General features: G+C 45.4%; 1 protein-coding gene across 1 annotated transcript in view; it reads left to right on the plus strand.

Moving 5' to 3' along the window:
* TTC28 (tetratricopeptide repeat domain 28) overlaps positions 1 to 19,984 on the plus strand; it is a 238,807-nt gene that overhangs the window by 18,206 nt on the left and 200,617 nt on the right. Inside the window, exons 4-6 of the mRNA XM_030218563.1 lie at positions 4,424 to 4,553; positions 6,465 to 6,683; positions 18,994 to 19,159. Coding sequence (XP_030074423.1) covers positions 4,424 to 4,553; positions 6,465 to 6,683; positions 18,994 to 19,159 — 515 coding nt within the window. The remainder of the gene's footprint in view (positions 1 to 4,423; positions 4,554 to 6,464; positions 6,684 to 18,993; positions 19,160 to 19,984) is intronic.

Genomic DNA, 19,984 nt, shown 5'->3' on the forward strand with positions numbered 1-19,984 from the left:
AAAAAAAGGGCTTTAAGATACCAAACAAAATCTATTGTCTGTGGCACAAAAAGCACTGATGTTTTTCTACCCCCAGAGAACCCCCAAATGATCAGGAAACAACACACCTAAATTTACAGTTTATAAACACCTAAGAACAGAAGCCCTAATTAAAAGTGATTTTGTAGCTTTTCTCCATGAAATGTGAATCACATTCATAATATTTTCCGTGTACATTTATTTTTGGATAGCCAGAAGGGACATGCATCTTAACATGTAAAGTAACCTAATTAAATATACCACCAGCACCCAATATTAAGCAGTTAATGCTCATTAACATACTTGATGGAAGTTAATTTTATAAATGTTTTTCCTCATGTAAAGTCTGTTTTGCATGTGAGAAAGCTTTTCTGTAAAATTACGTGAACGTGCAGCTGCAGATTAGTATGAGTGCCAAAAAGATGATTTTCCTGGAGGCAGAATTGCGATATATGTGCATACTTTGTAAAATATGCAAATACACATAGGTACACCTGCCTTGGAGCAGGTCGAAATTTGTTTGCAGAGATGCATTGCCAGGTTGGCCAGTTCCAGGCTGGAGATTCTGGGTCAGTCCTGGATTTCCGACCACCCCAGCCTGATGCACTCTGACCTCTTGTGCAACTTTCTTTAAATCAGTCACCTTACTTTCTAAATCTTCTCACTCTCTTACCTATCTATATGTTCCATCTTTACTTTACCCTCCACTATCAATTTGGTCTTTTCCCAGTGTGGCAGTGGCGTAGCCAAGGGTGGGCCTAGGTGGGCCCAGGCCCACCCAGTAGCAGCACACTTATGATGTGGCTGGCAGAGATTCCCAAGTCCCACCAGCTGAAAACTCCCAACAACTGTTCCTCCTGCAAACTTTGTAAATAGCAGATCTTCGCCTGCAGCAAGCAGTGACTGATACATACTGCTCCCAACGCCCCCACAGCCTTCCCTCTGACATACTCCCACCTATGCGGGAACAAGAAGTTGCATCACTGGGAAGGCTGTGGGAACAACATGAGCAGTGTGCATTAATTGCTGCTCGCCGCTGGTGAATATCTGCTATTTAAAAGTTGTGAGAGAAGGTGGATGTTTGAGAGACCATATGGCTTGCAGGAGAGCCCAAATCACCTGTGGAATGGGGCAGGGCTCTTCTGCCCACCCATCTTGGGCCCAGGCCCACCCAAAATTGGGTGTCTGGCTACGCCCCTGCAGTGTGGCATTACTTATGTACTTATGTTGCCGGAGTACGTGGTGAAGGCGGTTAGCTTGGCAGAGTTTAAAAAGGGGTTAGACGGTTTCCTAAAGGACAAGTCCATAAACCGCTACTAAATGGACTTGGGAAAAATCCACAACTCCGGGAATAACATGTATAGAATGTTTGTACGTTTAGGAAGCTTGCCAGGTGCCCTTGGCCTGGATTGGCCGCTGTCGTGGACAGGATGCTGGGCTCGATGGACCCTTGGTCTTTTCCCAGTGTGGCATTACTTATGTACTTATGTCCTCTACTTGGCTCACTTTTATTACATAGAGCAGTGATTTAACCTATTGTGATGTCATAGTGGCTCATTCCACCAATAAGAGCCAACCTCATTAGTGATGTCACAATGGCTTGATTGTATAGAATGTTTGTACGTTTGGGAAGCTTGCCAGGTGCCCTTGGCCTGGATTGGCCGCTGTCGGGGACAGGCTGCTGGGCTCGATGGACCCTCGGTCTTTTCCCAGTGTGGCATTACTTATGTACTTATTGTAAGTAGTATATCTGGCCGTACCTTGTATTGTTATTTGAATGTTTTTACTGCTGTAATTGCCCATTTCTCATGTTTGATCTGTTCTTACTGTACATCACCTTGAGTGAATTCCTTCAAAAAGGCAGTAAATAAATCCTAATAAATAAATAAATACAATTATGGGACTTGCAGCACTGATTTCAATGGGCAGGATCAGGCCCTACAAATCCCACTCTGCTTTGGAATCCAAGAGTGGCCAAAATTCTTGTCATCTCTGTGTGTATGAGAATTTACGCACTATTGGGGACAGTTCTGGGGAGTTACCTTGGGGTTTACTGTGCTCTTAAAATCCTCTACCATGTAGACATCACATGGCAGTCCTTGCCCAAGAGCCACGGACTGTAGCTCCCTCCAGAACCAGGTACACAATCGCCCTGAGTTTGGCAGAAAGAGGTGTTACTGTTGTGTTGTGCAGTGTCCGGGACTTTTTTTTTTTTCTTCCTACAAGTCAAATGTAATGGAAGCTGCTACAGTGATATTCCGTGCTGTACTACATGTTTCCCCGGAAAGAGATGCTTATTCTCCTTAAACTCCATAGATTTCCAGATATGAAGCCTCTGCCTAATGCAAAAGTCAATAGGCCCCCGACAATTCACGCAATGTAGAGTAAGCAAGAGGGCTGCTGAAGATGCGGCTAGGTTTTTTTTTTTATCCATCCAATTTAAATTGACTTTTCTCAGCTTTTTCACATGATGCTTTCAATATAGTTGATGGAATTCTGAAATGCACAGTAAGATTTGTAGCATCCTGTGAACAGAGATTCTTTATCTCTTATGGAAATTGCAGAAGGCTCTGGCCACAGAATATTTTACAGCTTTTAACTAGATGACACTTGTCTTTCCCAGGCGCTGAGGCCACTTTTAATGCTGCAGGTAAATGGACACATTTCCTATTTCTGCAATAATGGCCACATGCTAATTTTTTCCCAATAGTGCAATACTCAGTTGCCCTCCCCTTGTCCCCTCCCTTCCTTCGCACCCATTACTTCCCTCACCTGTAACTGTCTTGTCTGTCTGTATTATTTAGATTGTAAGCTCTATTGAGCAGGGACTGTCTCTTTCTGTCAGGTGTTCAGCGCTGCGTGCGTCTGGTAGCGCTATACAAATGCCAATAATAATAATAATAGTGCAAGGCCGTTACTGCGTGAGAGCTTATTTATTACGTAGTCGGTAAAGAGTCATGCGCTAATCCTGCACTAATCAGTTAATGCCCGGCGGTGCCCACACGCTAGCTGATTAACAAATCCACGGCCACGCTCCACCCCCCCAAACGCATGGATATTGTGTGCATATGCAAAATCTACCATGGGATGCCTGAGCGTGCCCCGTGGTAGTGCGTTTTTAACCTGCAGTAAGAACGAGTAGAAGTAAATCGATTTTTTTTTCACTCGTTCCTAAAGTACAAAGACCTGGGGACACTCGAGGAAGTTACATGGAAATAATTACTCGTCGAGTGAAAAAATATTTCCTTCTGTTTGTTTTAAAAGTGGAGCCATGTAACCCTTTAAGCGTCCCCTAGTCTTTGCACTTTTTGAAACAGTGCGTAAATGTGGATGTCCGGTTCTAGAATTGCCGCTCACGTATTTCTGGGTTATTTATTCTCGATATACTGCATGAAACTGACTCGCAGACCAAAGCAGTTCACAAACATAAAGCATTAAACAGAAAAGAACTGCAAAGCATCACAGGGAAAGCAACACAAGCAGTCAAAGAAAGTAGAAGTCAGGGAGATTAAACACAAACCTAAGAATAATCAAAAACAACTCACAAATTTATTTTTGTTACATTTGTACCCTGTGCTTTCCCACTCATGGCAGGCTCAATGCGGCTTCCATGGGGCAATGGAGGGTTAAGTGACTTGCCCAGAGTGCCTGAAGTGGGAATTGAACTCAGTTCCTCAGGACCAGAGTCCACCACCCTAACCACTAGGCCACTCCTCCACTGTTGCTACTATTTGAGATTCTACATGGAATGTTGCTATTCCACTAGCAACATTCCATGTAGAAGTCAGCCCTTGCAGATCACCACTGTGGCCGCACAGGCTTCTGCTTCTGTGAGTCTGATGTCTCACAAAAACAGAAGCCTGCACAGCCTTCTACATGGAATGTTGCTAGTGGAATAGCAACATTCCATGTAGAATCTCCAATAGTATCTATTTTATTTTTGTTACATTTGTACCCCGCGCTTTCCCACTCATGGCAGGCTCAATGCGGCTTACATGGGGCAAAGGAGGGTTAAGTGACTTGCCCAGAGTCACAAGGAGCTGCCTGTGCCTGAAGTGGGAATTGAACTCAGTTCCTCAGTTCCCCAGGACCAAAGTCCACCACCCTAACCACTAGGCCACTCCTCCACCATGAGGTCCTAGGGCCAAGCATCCAAAAGCCAGTTTTAAAAACTGTGTTTTTAGGGCTGATTTAAACTGGACCAGCGATTCCATCTCTTGTAGAGAATGTGGGAAATTATTCCATAAAACGGGCGAGAGTAGGGTTTCCAGCCCTTTACCTCGACTTAGTTGTAATAGAATGGCTGTCATGTTTTTGTTGCCTGTGTGAGGTTGTGCCACAAGACAGAATGTCACCCAGGAAAGAATGAAATGTAATAATGTGCATTCTTCTCTCTTCCCTGCAGCTTTATAGGGCTTCAGCGTTATTTGAAACAATTCGCCATGAAATCCAGCTCAGCACAGACTACAAGCTTTCCCTTTTTGATCTGCAGACATCATCGTACCAGGCCCTGCAGCGTGTGTTGGTTAGCCTCGGTAAGCTTTTCGATGTGCTGCACACGGAAACTTAGGAAAAAGTGTTATTTTCAGAGGGGGTCTTTTACAAAGACGTGGTAGCATTTTTAGCGCACGCAAACAGCGCGTGCTAAATGCTAGAGACGCCCATAGGAATTTGAATTTGAATAACAAGTCAATTAGCGCTGATAATTAGGTACTAATAACCAATTATTGGAATTAATTGGTGTCAATTAAAATTTATGCGCACATTTTTAGGTGCTAGGATCTGCATGCAAGTTTTACACCTGGTTGCAAAAATGGGGGCACAGCCATGGGAGGGTCATGGGCATTTCAGGGGCATTCTTGCAATATATGCGCACTGTTTTAGAATAAGAGGGATCCGCGCCTAATCCACATGAGGATGGCACCAGGGTTTAGTTGGTATAAATCCTTATGTCTAAGGTTAGGCACGGATCCCGGTGCTACTCGCTATTTTATAAACGGCGCCAAACTTTGATTGCCATTTATAGAACAATGTTTAGCGCTGGGTTTTTTCCAGTGCCATTTATTGAATTTGGTCCATATTTTCAATGCCTCTATAATAGCACAACTCCTGCAGAAATAGTGGCTCAATTGAAGCCAAGGACACTCCTACCTATTCGAGAGCAGGCTAAATATTCCTTAGCATCCGTCCGGACCGGCCTAGGGTTGGACTGATGGGTTGTCCATGCCTTCCAGCAAGTGGAGACTGAGAAACTTCTGACTCTAGAGAGCCAGTAAGAGCCCTGGCCATGTGATCCTAGCCTCAGTATTTTCTCAGTCTCCAGCAGGTAGGAGGTGAGCCTCTCTCTTTCTCTATTTAAAAAAAAAAAAAATTAATACCCTTCTGTGCCTGGGGAATCCAGTATAGAGGCTAGGAAGAGAGCAATTTTTTTCATCTCCAGCCTCTGGGGTGCTAAACTCGGGGGTCCCTGGTCCCTCCCCCACTTCCTCCCCATCTCTCCCTTTGGTGCAGGGAAGGGCTAACCGTTTCAGAGGAAAGGTGTTTAGCCTTGGGAGAGCAGGCTAAATATTAGTACACTAGTGAGAAATGCCTGTTTCGGATAAAAATGAAACGGGCGCTAGCAAGGTATTCCCCCCCCCCCCCCATCCTCCCTCCCTCCCGAGTACCAGCCCCCTCCTCCGTCCCACCCTTCCGATTTCCACACCCCCACTCCCTCCCTCCGTCCCTCAGTCACTTGGTTGTGAGTTTGTGATTAAAGTTCGCAGCGCTCTCCCTGCTGCTGTCACTGAATGTGTGGGACTCCCCGCTGCTGTCACAGCATCTGTGGAACTCGTCGTGCGTTGTGCCTTCCCCACCCCGCCCTCTACGTCATGGCGTTTTGACGCGAGGGTGGAGCTACACTTACTGCAGGCCAAACCGGATATCTCTGGCGCCTCAAGTTTCCGGCTTGAGGCTTCATTGGAACGTAGTAGATGACGGCAGAAAAAGACCTGCACGGTCCATCCAGTCTGCCCAACAAGATAAACTCATATGTGGTACTTTTTGTGTATACCTTACCTTACTTTGCATCTGTCATTTTCAGGGAACAGACCATAGAAGTCTGCCCAGCACTAGCCCCGCCTCCCAACCACTAGCCCCGCTTCCCACCACCGACTCCGCCACCCAATCTCGGCTAAGCTTCTGAGGATCCATTCCTTCTGAACAGGATTTCCTTTATGTTTATCCCACGCATGTTTGAATTCCGTTTCCGTTTTCATCTCCACCACTTCCCGCGGGAGGACATTCCAAGTATCCACCACTCTCTCTGTGAAAAAATACTTCCTGACATTTTTCTTGAGTCTGAAAAATTGATACGTAGGAAAGAACTGAACTCTTGTGTGTGAAGAAAGGTAGAGTAATCGAACATAACCTCTTGCTATCTAGCATTGTAACTTTTTGTTTCTTAGGTCATCATGATGAAGCCTTAGCTGTAGCAGAAAGGGGAAGAACCAGGGCATTTGCTGATCTTCTGGTAGAACGTCAGACTGGGCAGCAGGAAACGGATCCCTACTCGCCTGTGACCATCGATCAGATCTTGGAGATAGTGAATGGCCAACGGGGATTGGTTCTTTACTACTCGCTGGCTGCAGGATACCTCTATAGCTGGCTCCTGGCTCCTGGCGCAGGTAAGGCTGACAGCTCTCCGTATGTATGTCTAAGAATAGTTTCCATCTCCAGTACTGCATTGTTAGTATGACGACTCTTAGGAGGAAAATTTTAAATAGTCCATGTAGCAATTTGCATTTCAAAATGACAACAAAGGTACTTTTATGTTTATTTAAACTTGCTATACCGCTAAGTCTGAGACAAGACAGGTCTTAGCAGAGTGCAATACTAGGGGGTCCTTAAAAGGCCTTTTGAAACTTTTTGCCAAAAATGGACGTGCGGCAAAATAAAAATTGGTGCATCCATTTTGGGTCTGAGACCTTACCGCCAGCCATTGACTTAGCGGAAAGGTCTCACGCGGTAACCGTGCAGTAATCGTCTACGCACATAGAATGACGATTACCGCCCGGTTTCCGCCACACGCCGGAAAATACAAATTGTTTTCCGGCATACGTAGGGGATGCGCGTAAAAAATGAAATTACCGCCCAGTTGCAAAGGACTCAAATGTAAATCAATATATGCATCTAGCTTCTCCTACATCAGCACGCAACTATGGAATGCGCTACCAAACGCCATAAAAACAATGCACGACCTGACAGCCTTTCGGAAATTACTAAAGACCAACCTGTTCAAAAAGACATACCATAATGAGACATCATAAATCACCTAACATCAAAACTCTACCAGAACCAGACAAAATCGATCTCTCTATACCTGATTGCTTCAATCAGTTTGTCACTAATGAACGTTAACGCACTACCCCCTTATCTCTCACGCCTGAAATGAACTGTTTATCTAACTTACTTTATAATTTACTTCAACATTTCTGAACTCTAATGCAATACCACTTTGTATTTCTCATTCCGGAAATGGCGATCGCCATTACGGCACAATGTAAGCCACATTGAGCCTGCAAATAGGTGGGAAAATGTGGGCTACCAATGCAACAAATAAATAAATATATATCGAATCTGGGGGTTAATGTGAAAGAAATTATCCCGAGTACTGAATTATAGTCAGCGAAAATCCGATTAAGCGTTTGTTAGTGCGCTCTTGACCTCCGTAGCAGCTCTTTACCTGACAGCTCAAGATTGGTTCAGAAAGATGTGATTATATGCATTACACGCATTAACTTACAGGGTATCAATTTGACCAGCATGTGGGACTATTTCTCTAAAATTAACTGCTGTGTTTTCTCTCTGCTCTGTGGGTGTTTTGTAAAGACGGCAAAGAGGTTGCTGTTCGGTTTTGATTTTGCTCTCTAGGTCATGTCTTTTTGATGGAAGTATCAGCATAAGCAAGCACTGCTGCTCTGATGTTATATATTTTCAATCCTGTATTATTTATTTTATTTTGTCACCAAGGTGCTGTCGTTTTGAGGGAAACTGCAGAATTACTTGCTGGTTAGTGCTTTAAAGCTGAACGATTGTCTGACGTTTGCCAGTTGCGCGATTTATAACAACCTGCCCCTTTCAATCCTGCGTCCCACCCTGCCCTCTGCCTTCTCATTACTGTGCTAGGTGCAGTCTTTTGGAAAGAGATAGACATTTATGTTGGAGTTCATGGAGTGGAGGAGTGGCCTAGTGGTTAGGGTGGTGGACTTTGGTCCTGAGGAACTGAGTTTGATTCCCACTTCAGGCACAGGCAGCTCCTTGTGACTCTGGGCAAGTCACTTAACCCTCCATTGCCCCATTGAAGCCGCATTGAGCCTGCCATGAGTGGGAAAGCGCAGGGTACAAATGTAACAAAAATAAAATAGATACTATTGGAGATTCTACATGGAATGTTGCTGCCATTTGAGATTCTACATGGAATGTTGCTATTCCACTAGCAACATTCCATGTAGAAGGCTGCGCAGGCTTCTGTGAGTCTGACGTACGTGCAGGACGTCAGATTCACAGAAGCAGAAGCCTGCGCGGCCACATTGGTGATCTGCAAGGGCCGACTTCTACATGGAATGTTGCGAATGTTGCTAGTGGAATAGCAACATTCCATGTAGAATCTCAAATAGTAGCAACAGTGGAGGAGTGGCCTAGTGGTTAGGGTGGCGGACTTTGGTCCTGGGGAACTGAGGAACTGAGTTTGATTCCCACTTCAGGCACAGGCAGCTCCTTTTGACTCTGGGCAAGTCACTTAACCCTCCATTGCCCCATGTAAGCCGCATTGAGCCTGCCATGAGTGGGAAAGCGCGGGGTACAAATGTAACAAAAAAAAAAAATAATTAAAATGTTCAAAAAGGCCTACCCCAACGACCCCACATAACCCTCTTCACCTACCAACACAGCATGACTATGATTGAACAGGACAACACGCAATCTTCATCCATTCCGACCCTCCACTTATACCTCATACGATCACTATACAACTTTGTATTTGTTATCCAGCGACTGGGCAAACGTCTTTGACGGTACTATGTAAGCCACATTGAGCCTGCAAATAGATGGGAAAATGTCAGGTACAAATGCAACAATTAAATAAATAAATAAAAATGCATTACTACATTACAGTGGTTCTCAACCTTTACACCTGATAATCAGTGTTCATGTGTGTGACACATTCAACGCTAAAATTCACAGCTGAACAAAAAAAAAATTATTCTAAATATTTCATTGTTGGCATTAAGTTTAGTGAGAACTTCCCTACTGTGTAGTTCCATTTAAAGAAAACTGTATGCAACACATTAGTCCCAGATTCAAATTCTGGTGTCTCTTCAGTAACAGCAACACAAAATCCATCCACTGCCAGATACTGTGAAGAATCATAAAACCCTGCAAAATATGCGACTCAGAAACTTTGTAGCAAACAGAACCTATGGACAGCAGACCTTCGACATTTCCAATTGGGGCTGGTGAAAGCAGTTATTATTTAGGGTAGTCAGGAAGCAGAAATAAAGGGCCAGTTAGGGGGAATTCAAGAACCTGACTCTCAAGCTCTCTGCTGTTTATACCAAATTTTTGTGACTCACCTCCCACCTCCTGAGACACTGGTTGAGAGCCACTGCCTTATCATAACAGCACATATAGGGAGCAGTGCTGTAACTAAGTAGGGTTGAATGGTCATTATTCTCGATGGAGAAGGGTAGTTAGTGGGGTCCCTCAGGGGTCTGTGCTGGGACCGCTGCTTTTTAACATATTTATAAATGATCTTGAGATGGGAGTAACTAGTGAGGTAATTAAATTCGCAGAAGACACAAAGTTATCCAGGGTCATCTCGTCGCGGGAGGAGTGTGAAAGATTACAAGAAGACCTCATGAGACTGGGGGATTGGGCGTCCAAATGGCAGATGAAGTTCAACGTTGACAAGTGCAAAGTGATGCATGTGGGAAGGAGGAACCCGAATTACAGCTATGTTATGCAAGGTTCCGCTTTAGGAGTTACGGACCAAGAAAGGGGTCTGGGAGTCATCGTGGATAGGACGTTGAAATCTTCAGCTCAATGTGCTGCGGCGGCTAAGAAGGCGAACAGAATGTTGAGTATTATTAGAAAAGGGATGGAAAACAAGCATGACGATGTTATAATGCCGTTATATCGCTCCATGGTGCGACCGCACCTGGAGTATTGTGTTCAGTTCTGGTCGCCTCATCTCAAAAAAAATATAAATGAATTGGAGAAGGTGCAGAGAAGGGCGACAAAAATGATAAAAGGGATGGGACGACTACCCTATGAGGACAGGTTAAAACGGCTAGGACTCTTTAGCCTGGAGAAAAGGCAGCTGAGGGGTGATATGGTAGAGGTTTACAAGATAATGAGTGGGGTAGAGCGGACAGACGTGAAGCATTTGTTTACACTTTCTAACAATAATAGAACCAGGGGACAGAAGATGAAATTAGAATGTTGTAGGTTTAAAACAAATCGGAGAAAGTTTTTCTTTACTCAGCGCGTGGTTAGACTCTGGAACTCATTGCCGGAGAAGGTAGTGACGGCAGCTGGCCTTGCTGAGTTTAAAGTGGGACTGGATAGATTCCTGAAGGAAAAGTCCATTGATCGTTATTAAATTTTGGGTTTTTGCCAGGTTCTTGGGGCCTGGATTGGCCGCTGTTGGAGATGGACTGCTGGGCTTGATGGACCTTGGGTCTTTTCCCAGCGTGGCGGTGCTTATGTGCTAAGTGTCCCCTTTTCAGCACCCCCAGTGCCAGGCAGTGGAGAGCCTTACTTTATAAAAGCGCCTGGGCACCCATGGTTTTTATCTGTGGATATGGCTTTGAAAATTGCCTTTTTTTGTCTTCCACTGCCTTAGATACTCACTTACTCCTGGATTCTGTATAGATGGACTCACAAATTAATGAGTTAACGAGGTATCAGCAAGCAATTACTGACCTTCATTGGCACTATTTTGGATTTACACGTGCATCTGCCTGCACGTTATTATGAAGCACGGTGCAACAAAATTGTCTCACATGCAACCCAAAAGGAGGCGTGGCCACGGGAGGGGCATGGATAGGTCAAGGGCATTCCCAACATTTAGGTGCAGTGTTATAGAATATTGGGATTTTGCGCCCAACTTGCGTGCCAGGATTTACACCGGGTTTCAGCAGATGTAAGTCCTCACACAAAGTTATGGGGCCCTTTTACTAAGCCATGTAGGCGCCTGTGCGCGCCCAACACGCATCAATTTTGAGTTACCGCCTGGCTACCACATGGCCCTTGCAGTAATTTCATTTTTGATGTGCGTCTGCTACGTACGCAGGAAAATAAATTTTATTTTCTGGCGCGCGCAGCAGAAACCAGGTGGCAATCGTCATTCTACATGCGTAGACTATTACTGCGTGGTTAACGTGTGAGACCTTACCGCTAAGTTAATGGCTGGCGGTAAGGTCTCAGAACCAAAATGGATGCGCCAATTTTTATTTTGCCGCACGTCCATTTTCAGCAAAAAATTTTAAAAGGCCTTTTTTTACAGGCGCGCTGAAAAATGGATTTGCATGAACCCAAAACACGCTCCTACACTAGCCCAGCCCATTTTTCGGCGCACCTTAGTAAAAGGGCCCCTGGGTGTGGGAATTCACCCTAACCGCTGTTCTATAAAGCGTGCGTGTCAACCTGGGGTTTCTTTTATGGAATGGTGGTTAGTGCGTTTTTTTCCCAGCGCATACATTTGAGTACCATTTACTGAGTCTGGCCTCTAGACTATAAGCTCTTTAGGAAAGGGACTTACTGTACTTGAATTACAAATAATGCTGAACGTCTTTTAAAAAGATGGACCAAAAATCCAAAACAGTCGCTATGACAACACTTTTCACTAGTTCCTTTTCACTTTATTAGAACATAGGGGTCCTTTTACAAAGGCGCGCTAAAAATAAGTATGCGCTAGTGTTTACTGCGTGCTAAAATTTAACATGCACTAAAAATGCTATCACACCTTTGTAAAAAAATCCCCATACATTGTTGTATCATAGGACAGTTGAAAAAGCTGAAATTGCAATCGTGGCCCATAATTTAACATGGAAACGGAGGAAATAAGATTTGAAATGGTCAAAAAGCCATCAGTGGTTTTTTAATAAATAGAGTCCTGAACCCACAACTGCTCATGCACGCTATAAATTAGACAATTGACAGCCTCTGAACTTAATTGTCAAATTATTAATGTAGAATTTGAGTAGCCCTTGAAGAAAATCGCAGGGAAAAATATCACACCATAGAAATTTGCACTCACAACAGACGGCAAGTTTTGAAGTGTTTGGTTTCTTTGATCAAGCACGGAGGAGAATCCAGACTGAATTAGTGCTCTTCAGTTTCAGCGATGAAGAGGTGTAATTATTAAATTACACCCAGAGAGAATTCATTAAGGTTACAGACATCGCTTTATTAAATAATCAACAGCGGCTGTCTCAGGAAAAAAAAGTACTTCCCATTAGAAGACTTGTTCCACCTACATAATGAAAGTTTCCATATTCATGTAGTTGAATCTGAGACATCGGGACATTGTGTTGATAGCACATGCTGGCGAGACAGGAGCTCGGATCGGTGGTCTTGAAAGTTTAAAAATGTCATGCAAATCATTGTCTTTAGATAATTTGTATGCTGGCTCCATAAATATTACAACTGGAAAATAATCCAGTACTGCTTCTGGGCAAAATTGTGGAAAGTATTAAAAAGAATAAAATCACTGAACACATAGACAAACATAGTTTAATGCGACAGAGTCAACATTAGGGAGGTCTTTCTACACTAATTTGCTTCATTGCCACACCATTTTACTTCATTTCTTTGAATGTGTGAATAAACACTTAAGTACATAAATACTGGGAAAGACCAAAGGTCCATCGAGCCCAGCATCCTGTTTCCAACAGTGGCCAATCCAGGTCACAAATATCTGGCGAGATCCCAAAAAAGTGCAAAACATTTTATACTGCTTATCCCAGAAATAGTGGATTTTCCCCAAGTCCATTTAATAACAATCTGTGGACTTTAGGAAGCCGTCCAAACCTCTTTTTAAACTCCGCTAATCTAACTGCCTTTACCACATTCTCTGGCAACGAATTCCAGAGTTTAATTACACGTTGAGTGAAGAAACATTTTCTCCGATTCGTTTTAAATTTACTACATTGTAGCTTCATCGCATGCCCCCTAGTCCTAGTATTTTTGGAAAGCGTAAACAGATGCTTCACGTCTACCCGTTCAACTCCACTCATTATTTTATAGACCTCTATCATATCTCCCCTCAGCCGCCTTTTCTCCACGCTGAACAGCCCTAGCCGCTTTAGCCTTTCCTCATAGGGAAGTCATCCCATCCCCTTTATCATTTTCGTCGCCCTTCTCTGCACCTTTTCTAATTCCACTATATCTTTTTTGAGATGCGGTGACCAGAATTGAATACAATATTCGAGGTGAGCCAGTTGATGTCTGGTATCTAGATTTTCAGAAAGCGTTTGACAGAGTCCCTCAGGAGAGACTCCTGAGAAAATTAAAAACCCATGGAACAGAAGGCAATGTTCTGTTGCGGATTAGGAATTGGTTGATGGATAAAAAACAGGGTAGGGTTAAATGGCCAATTCTCTGGGTGAAAGAGGGTGAATAGTGGAGTGCCCCTAGGGATTTGTACTGGAACTGGTGCTATTTAACATATGTATTAATGATCTGGAAATGGGAATGACAAGTGAGGTGATTATATTTGTAGACAACACAAAACTATTGAAAGTTGTTACAGTCCAGCTTATAATCGAAAGTGATCGCCGGCCATCTTCCGACATAAATCGGGAGATGGCCGGCGATTTCTTAAAAGCGGCGAAATCGGTATAATCGAAAGCGGCATTTTTGACAGCATCGCCGCTTTCCCGTCGCTTCGCCGGCGAAAGTTCAAGGGGGCGTGTCGTTAGATTAGCAAAGGCGGGGCATGGGCGTGGCTACCAGATGGCTGGCTTTCGCCAATAATGGGAAAAAAAAAGCGGCGTTAAGCAGTATTTTGCCGGCTTTACTTGGTCCTTTTATTTTTACGACCAAGCCTCAAAAAGGTGCCCCAACTGACCAGATGACCACTGGAGGGAATGGGGGATGACCTCCCCATACTCCCCCAGTGGTCACCAATCCCCTTCCAAACTAAAAAAATAAAACTAAAAACCTTTTTTCCAGCCTGTATGCCAGCCTCAAATGCCGTACCCACCTCCATGACAGCAGAATGTGTTGTATCCTCCGACAGCCTTTCCCTGGTTGCGATGTGGCTCTGGGGTGAGTGTGACACCTTTTCTGTTAGGTGCCCTGCAGAGTGTCACATTAGCAATGCATTGTGGTGGGTGTAGGGTACTGGGCTGTACTCCCATGGTGCTTTTTCCCCCTGCTAACTGGGTCAGAGTGTGGCCATTTTTGTAAGCCAGTTTTAGTTCCCTTTCCTGTGTTACCCATGTTAGAGAACGTAGTTCTTACCTTGAATGGTGCTGAAAGAGGGCATTGTACACCATTGTGCCAGCTCTGACCTACTGCTAATCTTAGTACCAGGGGACTCTTTGCCAGTGGGGCACAACCTCTGATCTGCAGTTAACTGTGAGTAAACGTGGTTATTTCAAGAAAGGACTTTTTCAGAGAGATTAGTCTTAAGGTGTGAACTGGTGTGCCAAAGTTATACAGCAGCAATAAGTCCTAGAGGCTGTATGCAGGTCCCTGGAGCAATTTTAGTGGGTGCAGTACATTTGTGGGTAGTGGGTTTGGGGGGCTCAGCTCCCAAAGTAAGGGAGCTATGCACGTGGTGGGAGCTTTTCTGAAGTCCACCGCAGTGACCCCTAGGGAGCCCGGTTGGTCTCCTGGCATGTCAGGGGGGCCAGTGCACTAAAAATGCTGGCTCCTCCCACGGCCAAATGCCGGGGTTTGAGATGGCCGACATAACTTTCCATTATTGCTGAAAAACAAACCCGGCCATCTCAAACCCGGCGAACTCCACGGCATTTGGCCGGGCTAAACCGTATTATCGAAAAAAAAGATGGCCGGCCATCTTTTTCGAAAATACGGTTCCGGCCAGCTGTAGCGCTGCCGCCAACATAGATCGCCGGCGATCTATTTGGCGGGCGACTTTCGATTATGCCCCTCAATGTTTGCTGATTGTGAAAAATTGCGGGAAGACCTTAGGAAGTTGGAAGACTTGAGCATCGACATGGCAGATGAGGATCCCCGAATGACTTTGCTCCCATGGCCAAATGAAAATGAATAAAACAAACATTCTCGGAAATGACATGAGAAACTGTACGGAATGAAACTTTTCCGGCTGTCTATCCCTAGTTCTTATTATAAGTTTTTGATATTGTTCAAATGCTCTCTTGACCTACCTCACAAATATTTTACATCTGATTTGCCAGTACTTATGATTATTCTCTTCACTTTGGTTGGGTTTCCAGTTTTTGAAAGATGCCCTCTTTGTTTTAACTGCTTCTATCAACTTCCATTAGACTATGCTGGCAAGTTCTTCCTTCTACCTATATCAATGCATGGACTACGTTTTATCTGGGCTTTCAATATGACAAATCCAGTTTTTTTCATTATGGGGAGGGTAGAGGGTTAACCTGATAAACAGAAGTCCTAGCCGTATGCATCTCTCCATATTGAAGATCCCCATTGATATTTCTGCAGTGCTATTTGCTGTGACTATCAGCTGCTGTTTACAAAGCAGTACGATCAAAGGCTGGGAGGTAATACAAATTTCTCATTCTGCTGTTGAGATGGAATTTACCCTGATTGGTACTCCTGAGTAACATCTGCTCCTATAATTTATATAACTGTGACTTGCTTGTAGCAGCAGCTGTTCCTTAAAACACTGCATAAAAGAGCTGTTCAGTTTTGTTGGCTTGATACAGTGAATCTGAAATATATCTCTGGGCACAATCTTTTCTTTCTTCCCTTCTGCTCCCCTCCCCTCCCTCCATGAGTACCGTCTCCTTTCTTCTCTTCCCTTCCGTTGTCCTTTCCTCTCTATGGCCATCCGCTTCCCCCTTCTAAGGGCACTATCCTTTTTTTCTTCTCCCTTCCCTTACTCTCCCATCCCCTCCCCTCCATGAGCACCGTCTCCTTTCTTCTCTTCCCTTCCGCTCTTCTTTCCGCTCTATGGCCATCCGCTTCCCCCTTCTAAGGGCACTATCCTTTTTCCCTTCTCACTCTCCCATCCCCTCCCCTGCATGGGCACAATCTCCTTTGTTTGTTTATCCCATCTCCTGTTTCAGATCCTGGTGTCTTTGCCTGGCCTGGCTGCATCTCCCATTCCCTTTGCCTGCACTCTGGCATCTCGCACTCTCCTTCCCCCCACCAGCCACCCCACAGTCTCTCCGTTTTCTCCCACGGGTCTCAGCATCTTTCTCTGCCTCTCCTCTTCCCCTGCACGCAGGCATCTGACTCTCCCCAACCCTCCCTGCTTGCCTTTACTGTTGTTGCTTGCTTGTCTCGAGCCAGGAGCCCTTCCTCTGTAAAGTCCTGCCGATAGGAAACAGGAAGTTCTGCCAGAGGAGGCGGGAGTTACAGAGGGAGGGCTCCCAGATCGAAAGAAGCAGCATTCAATTAGTGCTGCACACCTCCTTGGTGCTGCAGACAGTAAAGGCAAGCTGGGAGGCGGAGGGAGAGGGTGATACCAGAGTTGTGCATATGGATAGAGGCGAGGTTGCTGTGGGGTGGAAGGAGGCGGGACAACAGCGGGGCAGGAAAAGCAGAAGCAGGAGAGAAGGAGAAAGCTGAAAGGAGAGGACAACAGGAGAGACAGGGAGAGACACAGGTAGCGGGGCAAGGAGCAGGGAGTATAATAAGTACATAAGTATTGCCATACTGGGAAAGACCAAAGGTCCATCATGCCCAGCATCCTGTTTCCAACAGTGGCCAATCCAGGTCACAAGTACCTGGCAGAAACTCAAATAGTAGCAACATTCCATGTAGAACCCCAAAGCATAGAAAGGTTCTAGAATTCTAAAGAACAACAAGATTCCATGCAGAATTTCAAAGTGTAGCAACATTCCATGTAGAACCCCAAAGAGTAGCAAGATTCCATTTAGAATCCCAAGTACATAAGTGTTGCCACACTGGGAAAGACCAAAGGTCCATCAAGCCCAGCATCCTGTTTCCAACAGTGGCCAATCCAGGTCACAATCCGGAACTACTGCCGGCCCAACACGGACAACAGTGGTAGTTCCATCCCAAGTTTTACCACTGGTGCTGGAAGTGCCGTGCACTGAGGGATACCCGGAAGCATTCGGGCATCGTCGTTTGCTGCCTGGTTACCGCTGGGTTACACAGGAGCCCTTACCCCCACCTCAGTGGTTGGTGGTAAGTGCTTCCCCCTGCAGGGTCACGCAGTAAGTACAATCTTACCATATGGTCATTTCTTTTTTTGGGGGGGGGGCCTTTTTATCCATTACGGTATAAAGGGCCACAGTGAGTGGCAAAAATGGACATCGCTGCTGGTGTCGGGCCCCTTTTACCAGGGAATCCTTAGGAGCTCAGAAATTAAGCAGTCCTACTTATAACCCTACAACAATCGTGCTCAAGTTGAGTGGTTCCGGATGAAGCCCTGAAGTGGGTGAATAAGATTGAAAGTCACCAGTTGGAGTGTGGGGTACCAAGCCAGCTAAGAGAAAGCTAAGTTTTTTTTTTTTATTTGAGCTATGCTGTAGCTTGGGAAGTTTATTGTAACATAGTAACATAGTAGATGACGACAGAAAAAGACCTGCACTTAGTAATGTTTTGAGCAATTGATTCTATTTTGCTATTTTGCCAATCTTTGGGAAAATATACCCTATGAAAGAGATAAGATCGCAGACACAGAAATCTTGCCTAGATACTAGTGTTCTGTTGGTCAGACCTTGGTAGAAGCCTTGCTTTCTGAGGGTATTTCCCATTTGTCTATCATTGCTGACATTTATTCATTTGTTTTACACAACCCTTTGAGATTGTGTTTGGCTGTTTCTCACTCCCTATAGTATTAAATTACACAAGCAGGAGTCACAGCTCATACTGTTTATTGAATTATTGCCTTAGTAAAAGGGCAGGGCCGTGCCAAGGGTCTCTGGCGCCCCCCTGCAGACTACCAGTTGGCGCGGCCCCCCCCCCCCGCACCTGCCTGGCTCCAAGGCAGCGATTCCCCTATCTCCCTGAGCCCTACCCTCCCACCCATCCATGCCCATCTGTCCCCTGCCCCCGCCATTCATCCCGATCAAGCAATTCCCCTCTCTCCCTTCCATGAACCCTGCCCTCCCATCTATGCTCCTCTCTCCCCTGCCCTCCCGCTCCCATGTAGGAACTGCCCGCCCTCTTCTCCCCCCCAAGATCCGTTTCCTTTTTTTTTTCCTTTAAATTTACCTTCCTCCGGCAGCGCAGCGTCAGTGAAGGAGGCGGCGCTCCCAGTCCCGACGTCTCTAGCCTTCCATTGGTTCGCTCAGTGTTCCGCCTTCTTCTGACGTCAAGGATGACGTCAGAAGAAGGCGGGACACTGACCGAACGAATGGAAGGCTAGAGACGTCGGGACTGGGAGCGCCGCCTCCTTCACTGACGCTGCCGGAGGAAGGTAAATTTAAAAGAAAAAAAAAAGGAAACGGATCTTGGGGGGGAGAGGAGGGCGGGCAGTTCCTACATGGGAGCGGGAGGGGCAAGGTAAGCACGCAGCGGCGGCGCCCCCCGGAGGACGGCGCCTCCCTGCGGCGGTTACCCCGCTTACCCTGTAAAAGGGCCCCTAACGTCTGCACATATCTGTCCTAGACACCCAAATTTGGGTGCCCTATATAGAATTCAGTTGGAAGGGTCTGACTATTCCATGCCGTCACCTGTTTTATTCTTACAATACTTCGTTGCCATTAAACGTTGCAGGCTCATTGCAGATTCTACTTTCTCTCCCCTTCTGCATTAACTCGACTCTTTTGTCTCTTTCTATAGGCATTTTGAAGTTCCATGAACATTATTTGGGTGAGAGCATGGTGGAGAATTCTGGTGATTTCCATGAAACCAGTAGCATGAGTCTTCAAACGGCAAATAATTCAACTTTGGAGCAGTACATAGCCAGTGTGCGGGAGGCTCTCGGTGTGGATACTTTTTATACCAGGTAAAATTACTGCTGCATTTTCTCGTTGCGAATTCGAAGGCTGCTGTATCGAGGCACAAAGCTGACCGTTTTGCATGTTTATTTCTGGGATAGCCTATAAGCAGGGCTGCCGAGAGACATAGCCGGGCCCGGGACAGAACCGGACCATCGCAAGCCGCCCCCCCCCCCCCCACCTCGCACCGCTGCTCCCTCCTGCCTGCTCCCTTACCTTTCAGTCTTTGACTCCAGGGGGGCCCAGGTGCGGTGCCGGCAAGCTGCTTCCTGCATGCCTGCTCTTTCCTGCTTCTGTCTGTGCCAGGAGTCAGGACCCGGATGATCGAATTAACGTGATATCACGCTAATGCAATCATCCGGGTCCTGGCCGGCACACAGAAGCAGGGCAAGGAATTGAAGTCCACCAGAAATCAATCCGAGAGGAGTGTTTTACGTGTGATACGATGTGTGATCGGTAACCAATGGGACCTCCTTCAGCAATGCTGTAACATGCTCGTATTTCCTGTACTAAATTTGATAGCAGTATTCTGTATTATTTGGAGGTGTTTAAGTTCCTTAACCTTAGTTCCTGTATAGAGACCACTGCAGTAATCGAGTTGACGGATCTCTCTTAAGAACTCTGTGCTGTCAAGTTCTTGAATAAGGAGTTCTGTTTCTTATTTTGAATGTATTTTTAATTGTTAACCACCTTGGCCTTCTGGACAGATTAGGCGGCATATCAAACTTGCTTAATAAATAAAAACATTTGTTTTAATAACATTTTTTAATGTGTACAATTCAAACTCTTGATGTATTGCTATATACTTTCACAACTGTAATTCCTTTATAGCA

Source organism: Microcaecilia unicolor, chromosome 11 (genome assembly GCF_901765095.1).
Source record: "Microcaecilia unicolor chromosome 11, aMicUni1.1, whole genome shotgun sequence".
Lineage (NCBI taxonomy): Eukaryota > Metazoa > Chordata > Amphibia > Gymnophiona > Siphonopidae > Microcaecilia > Microcaecilia unicolor.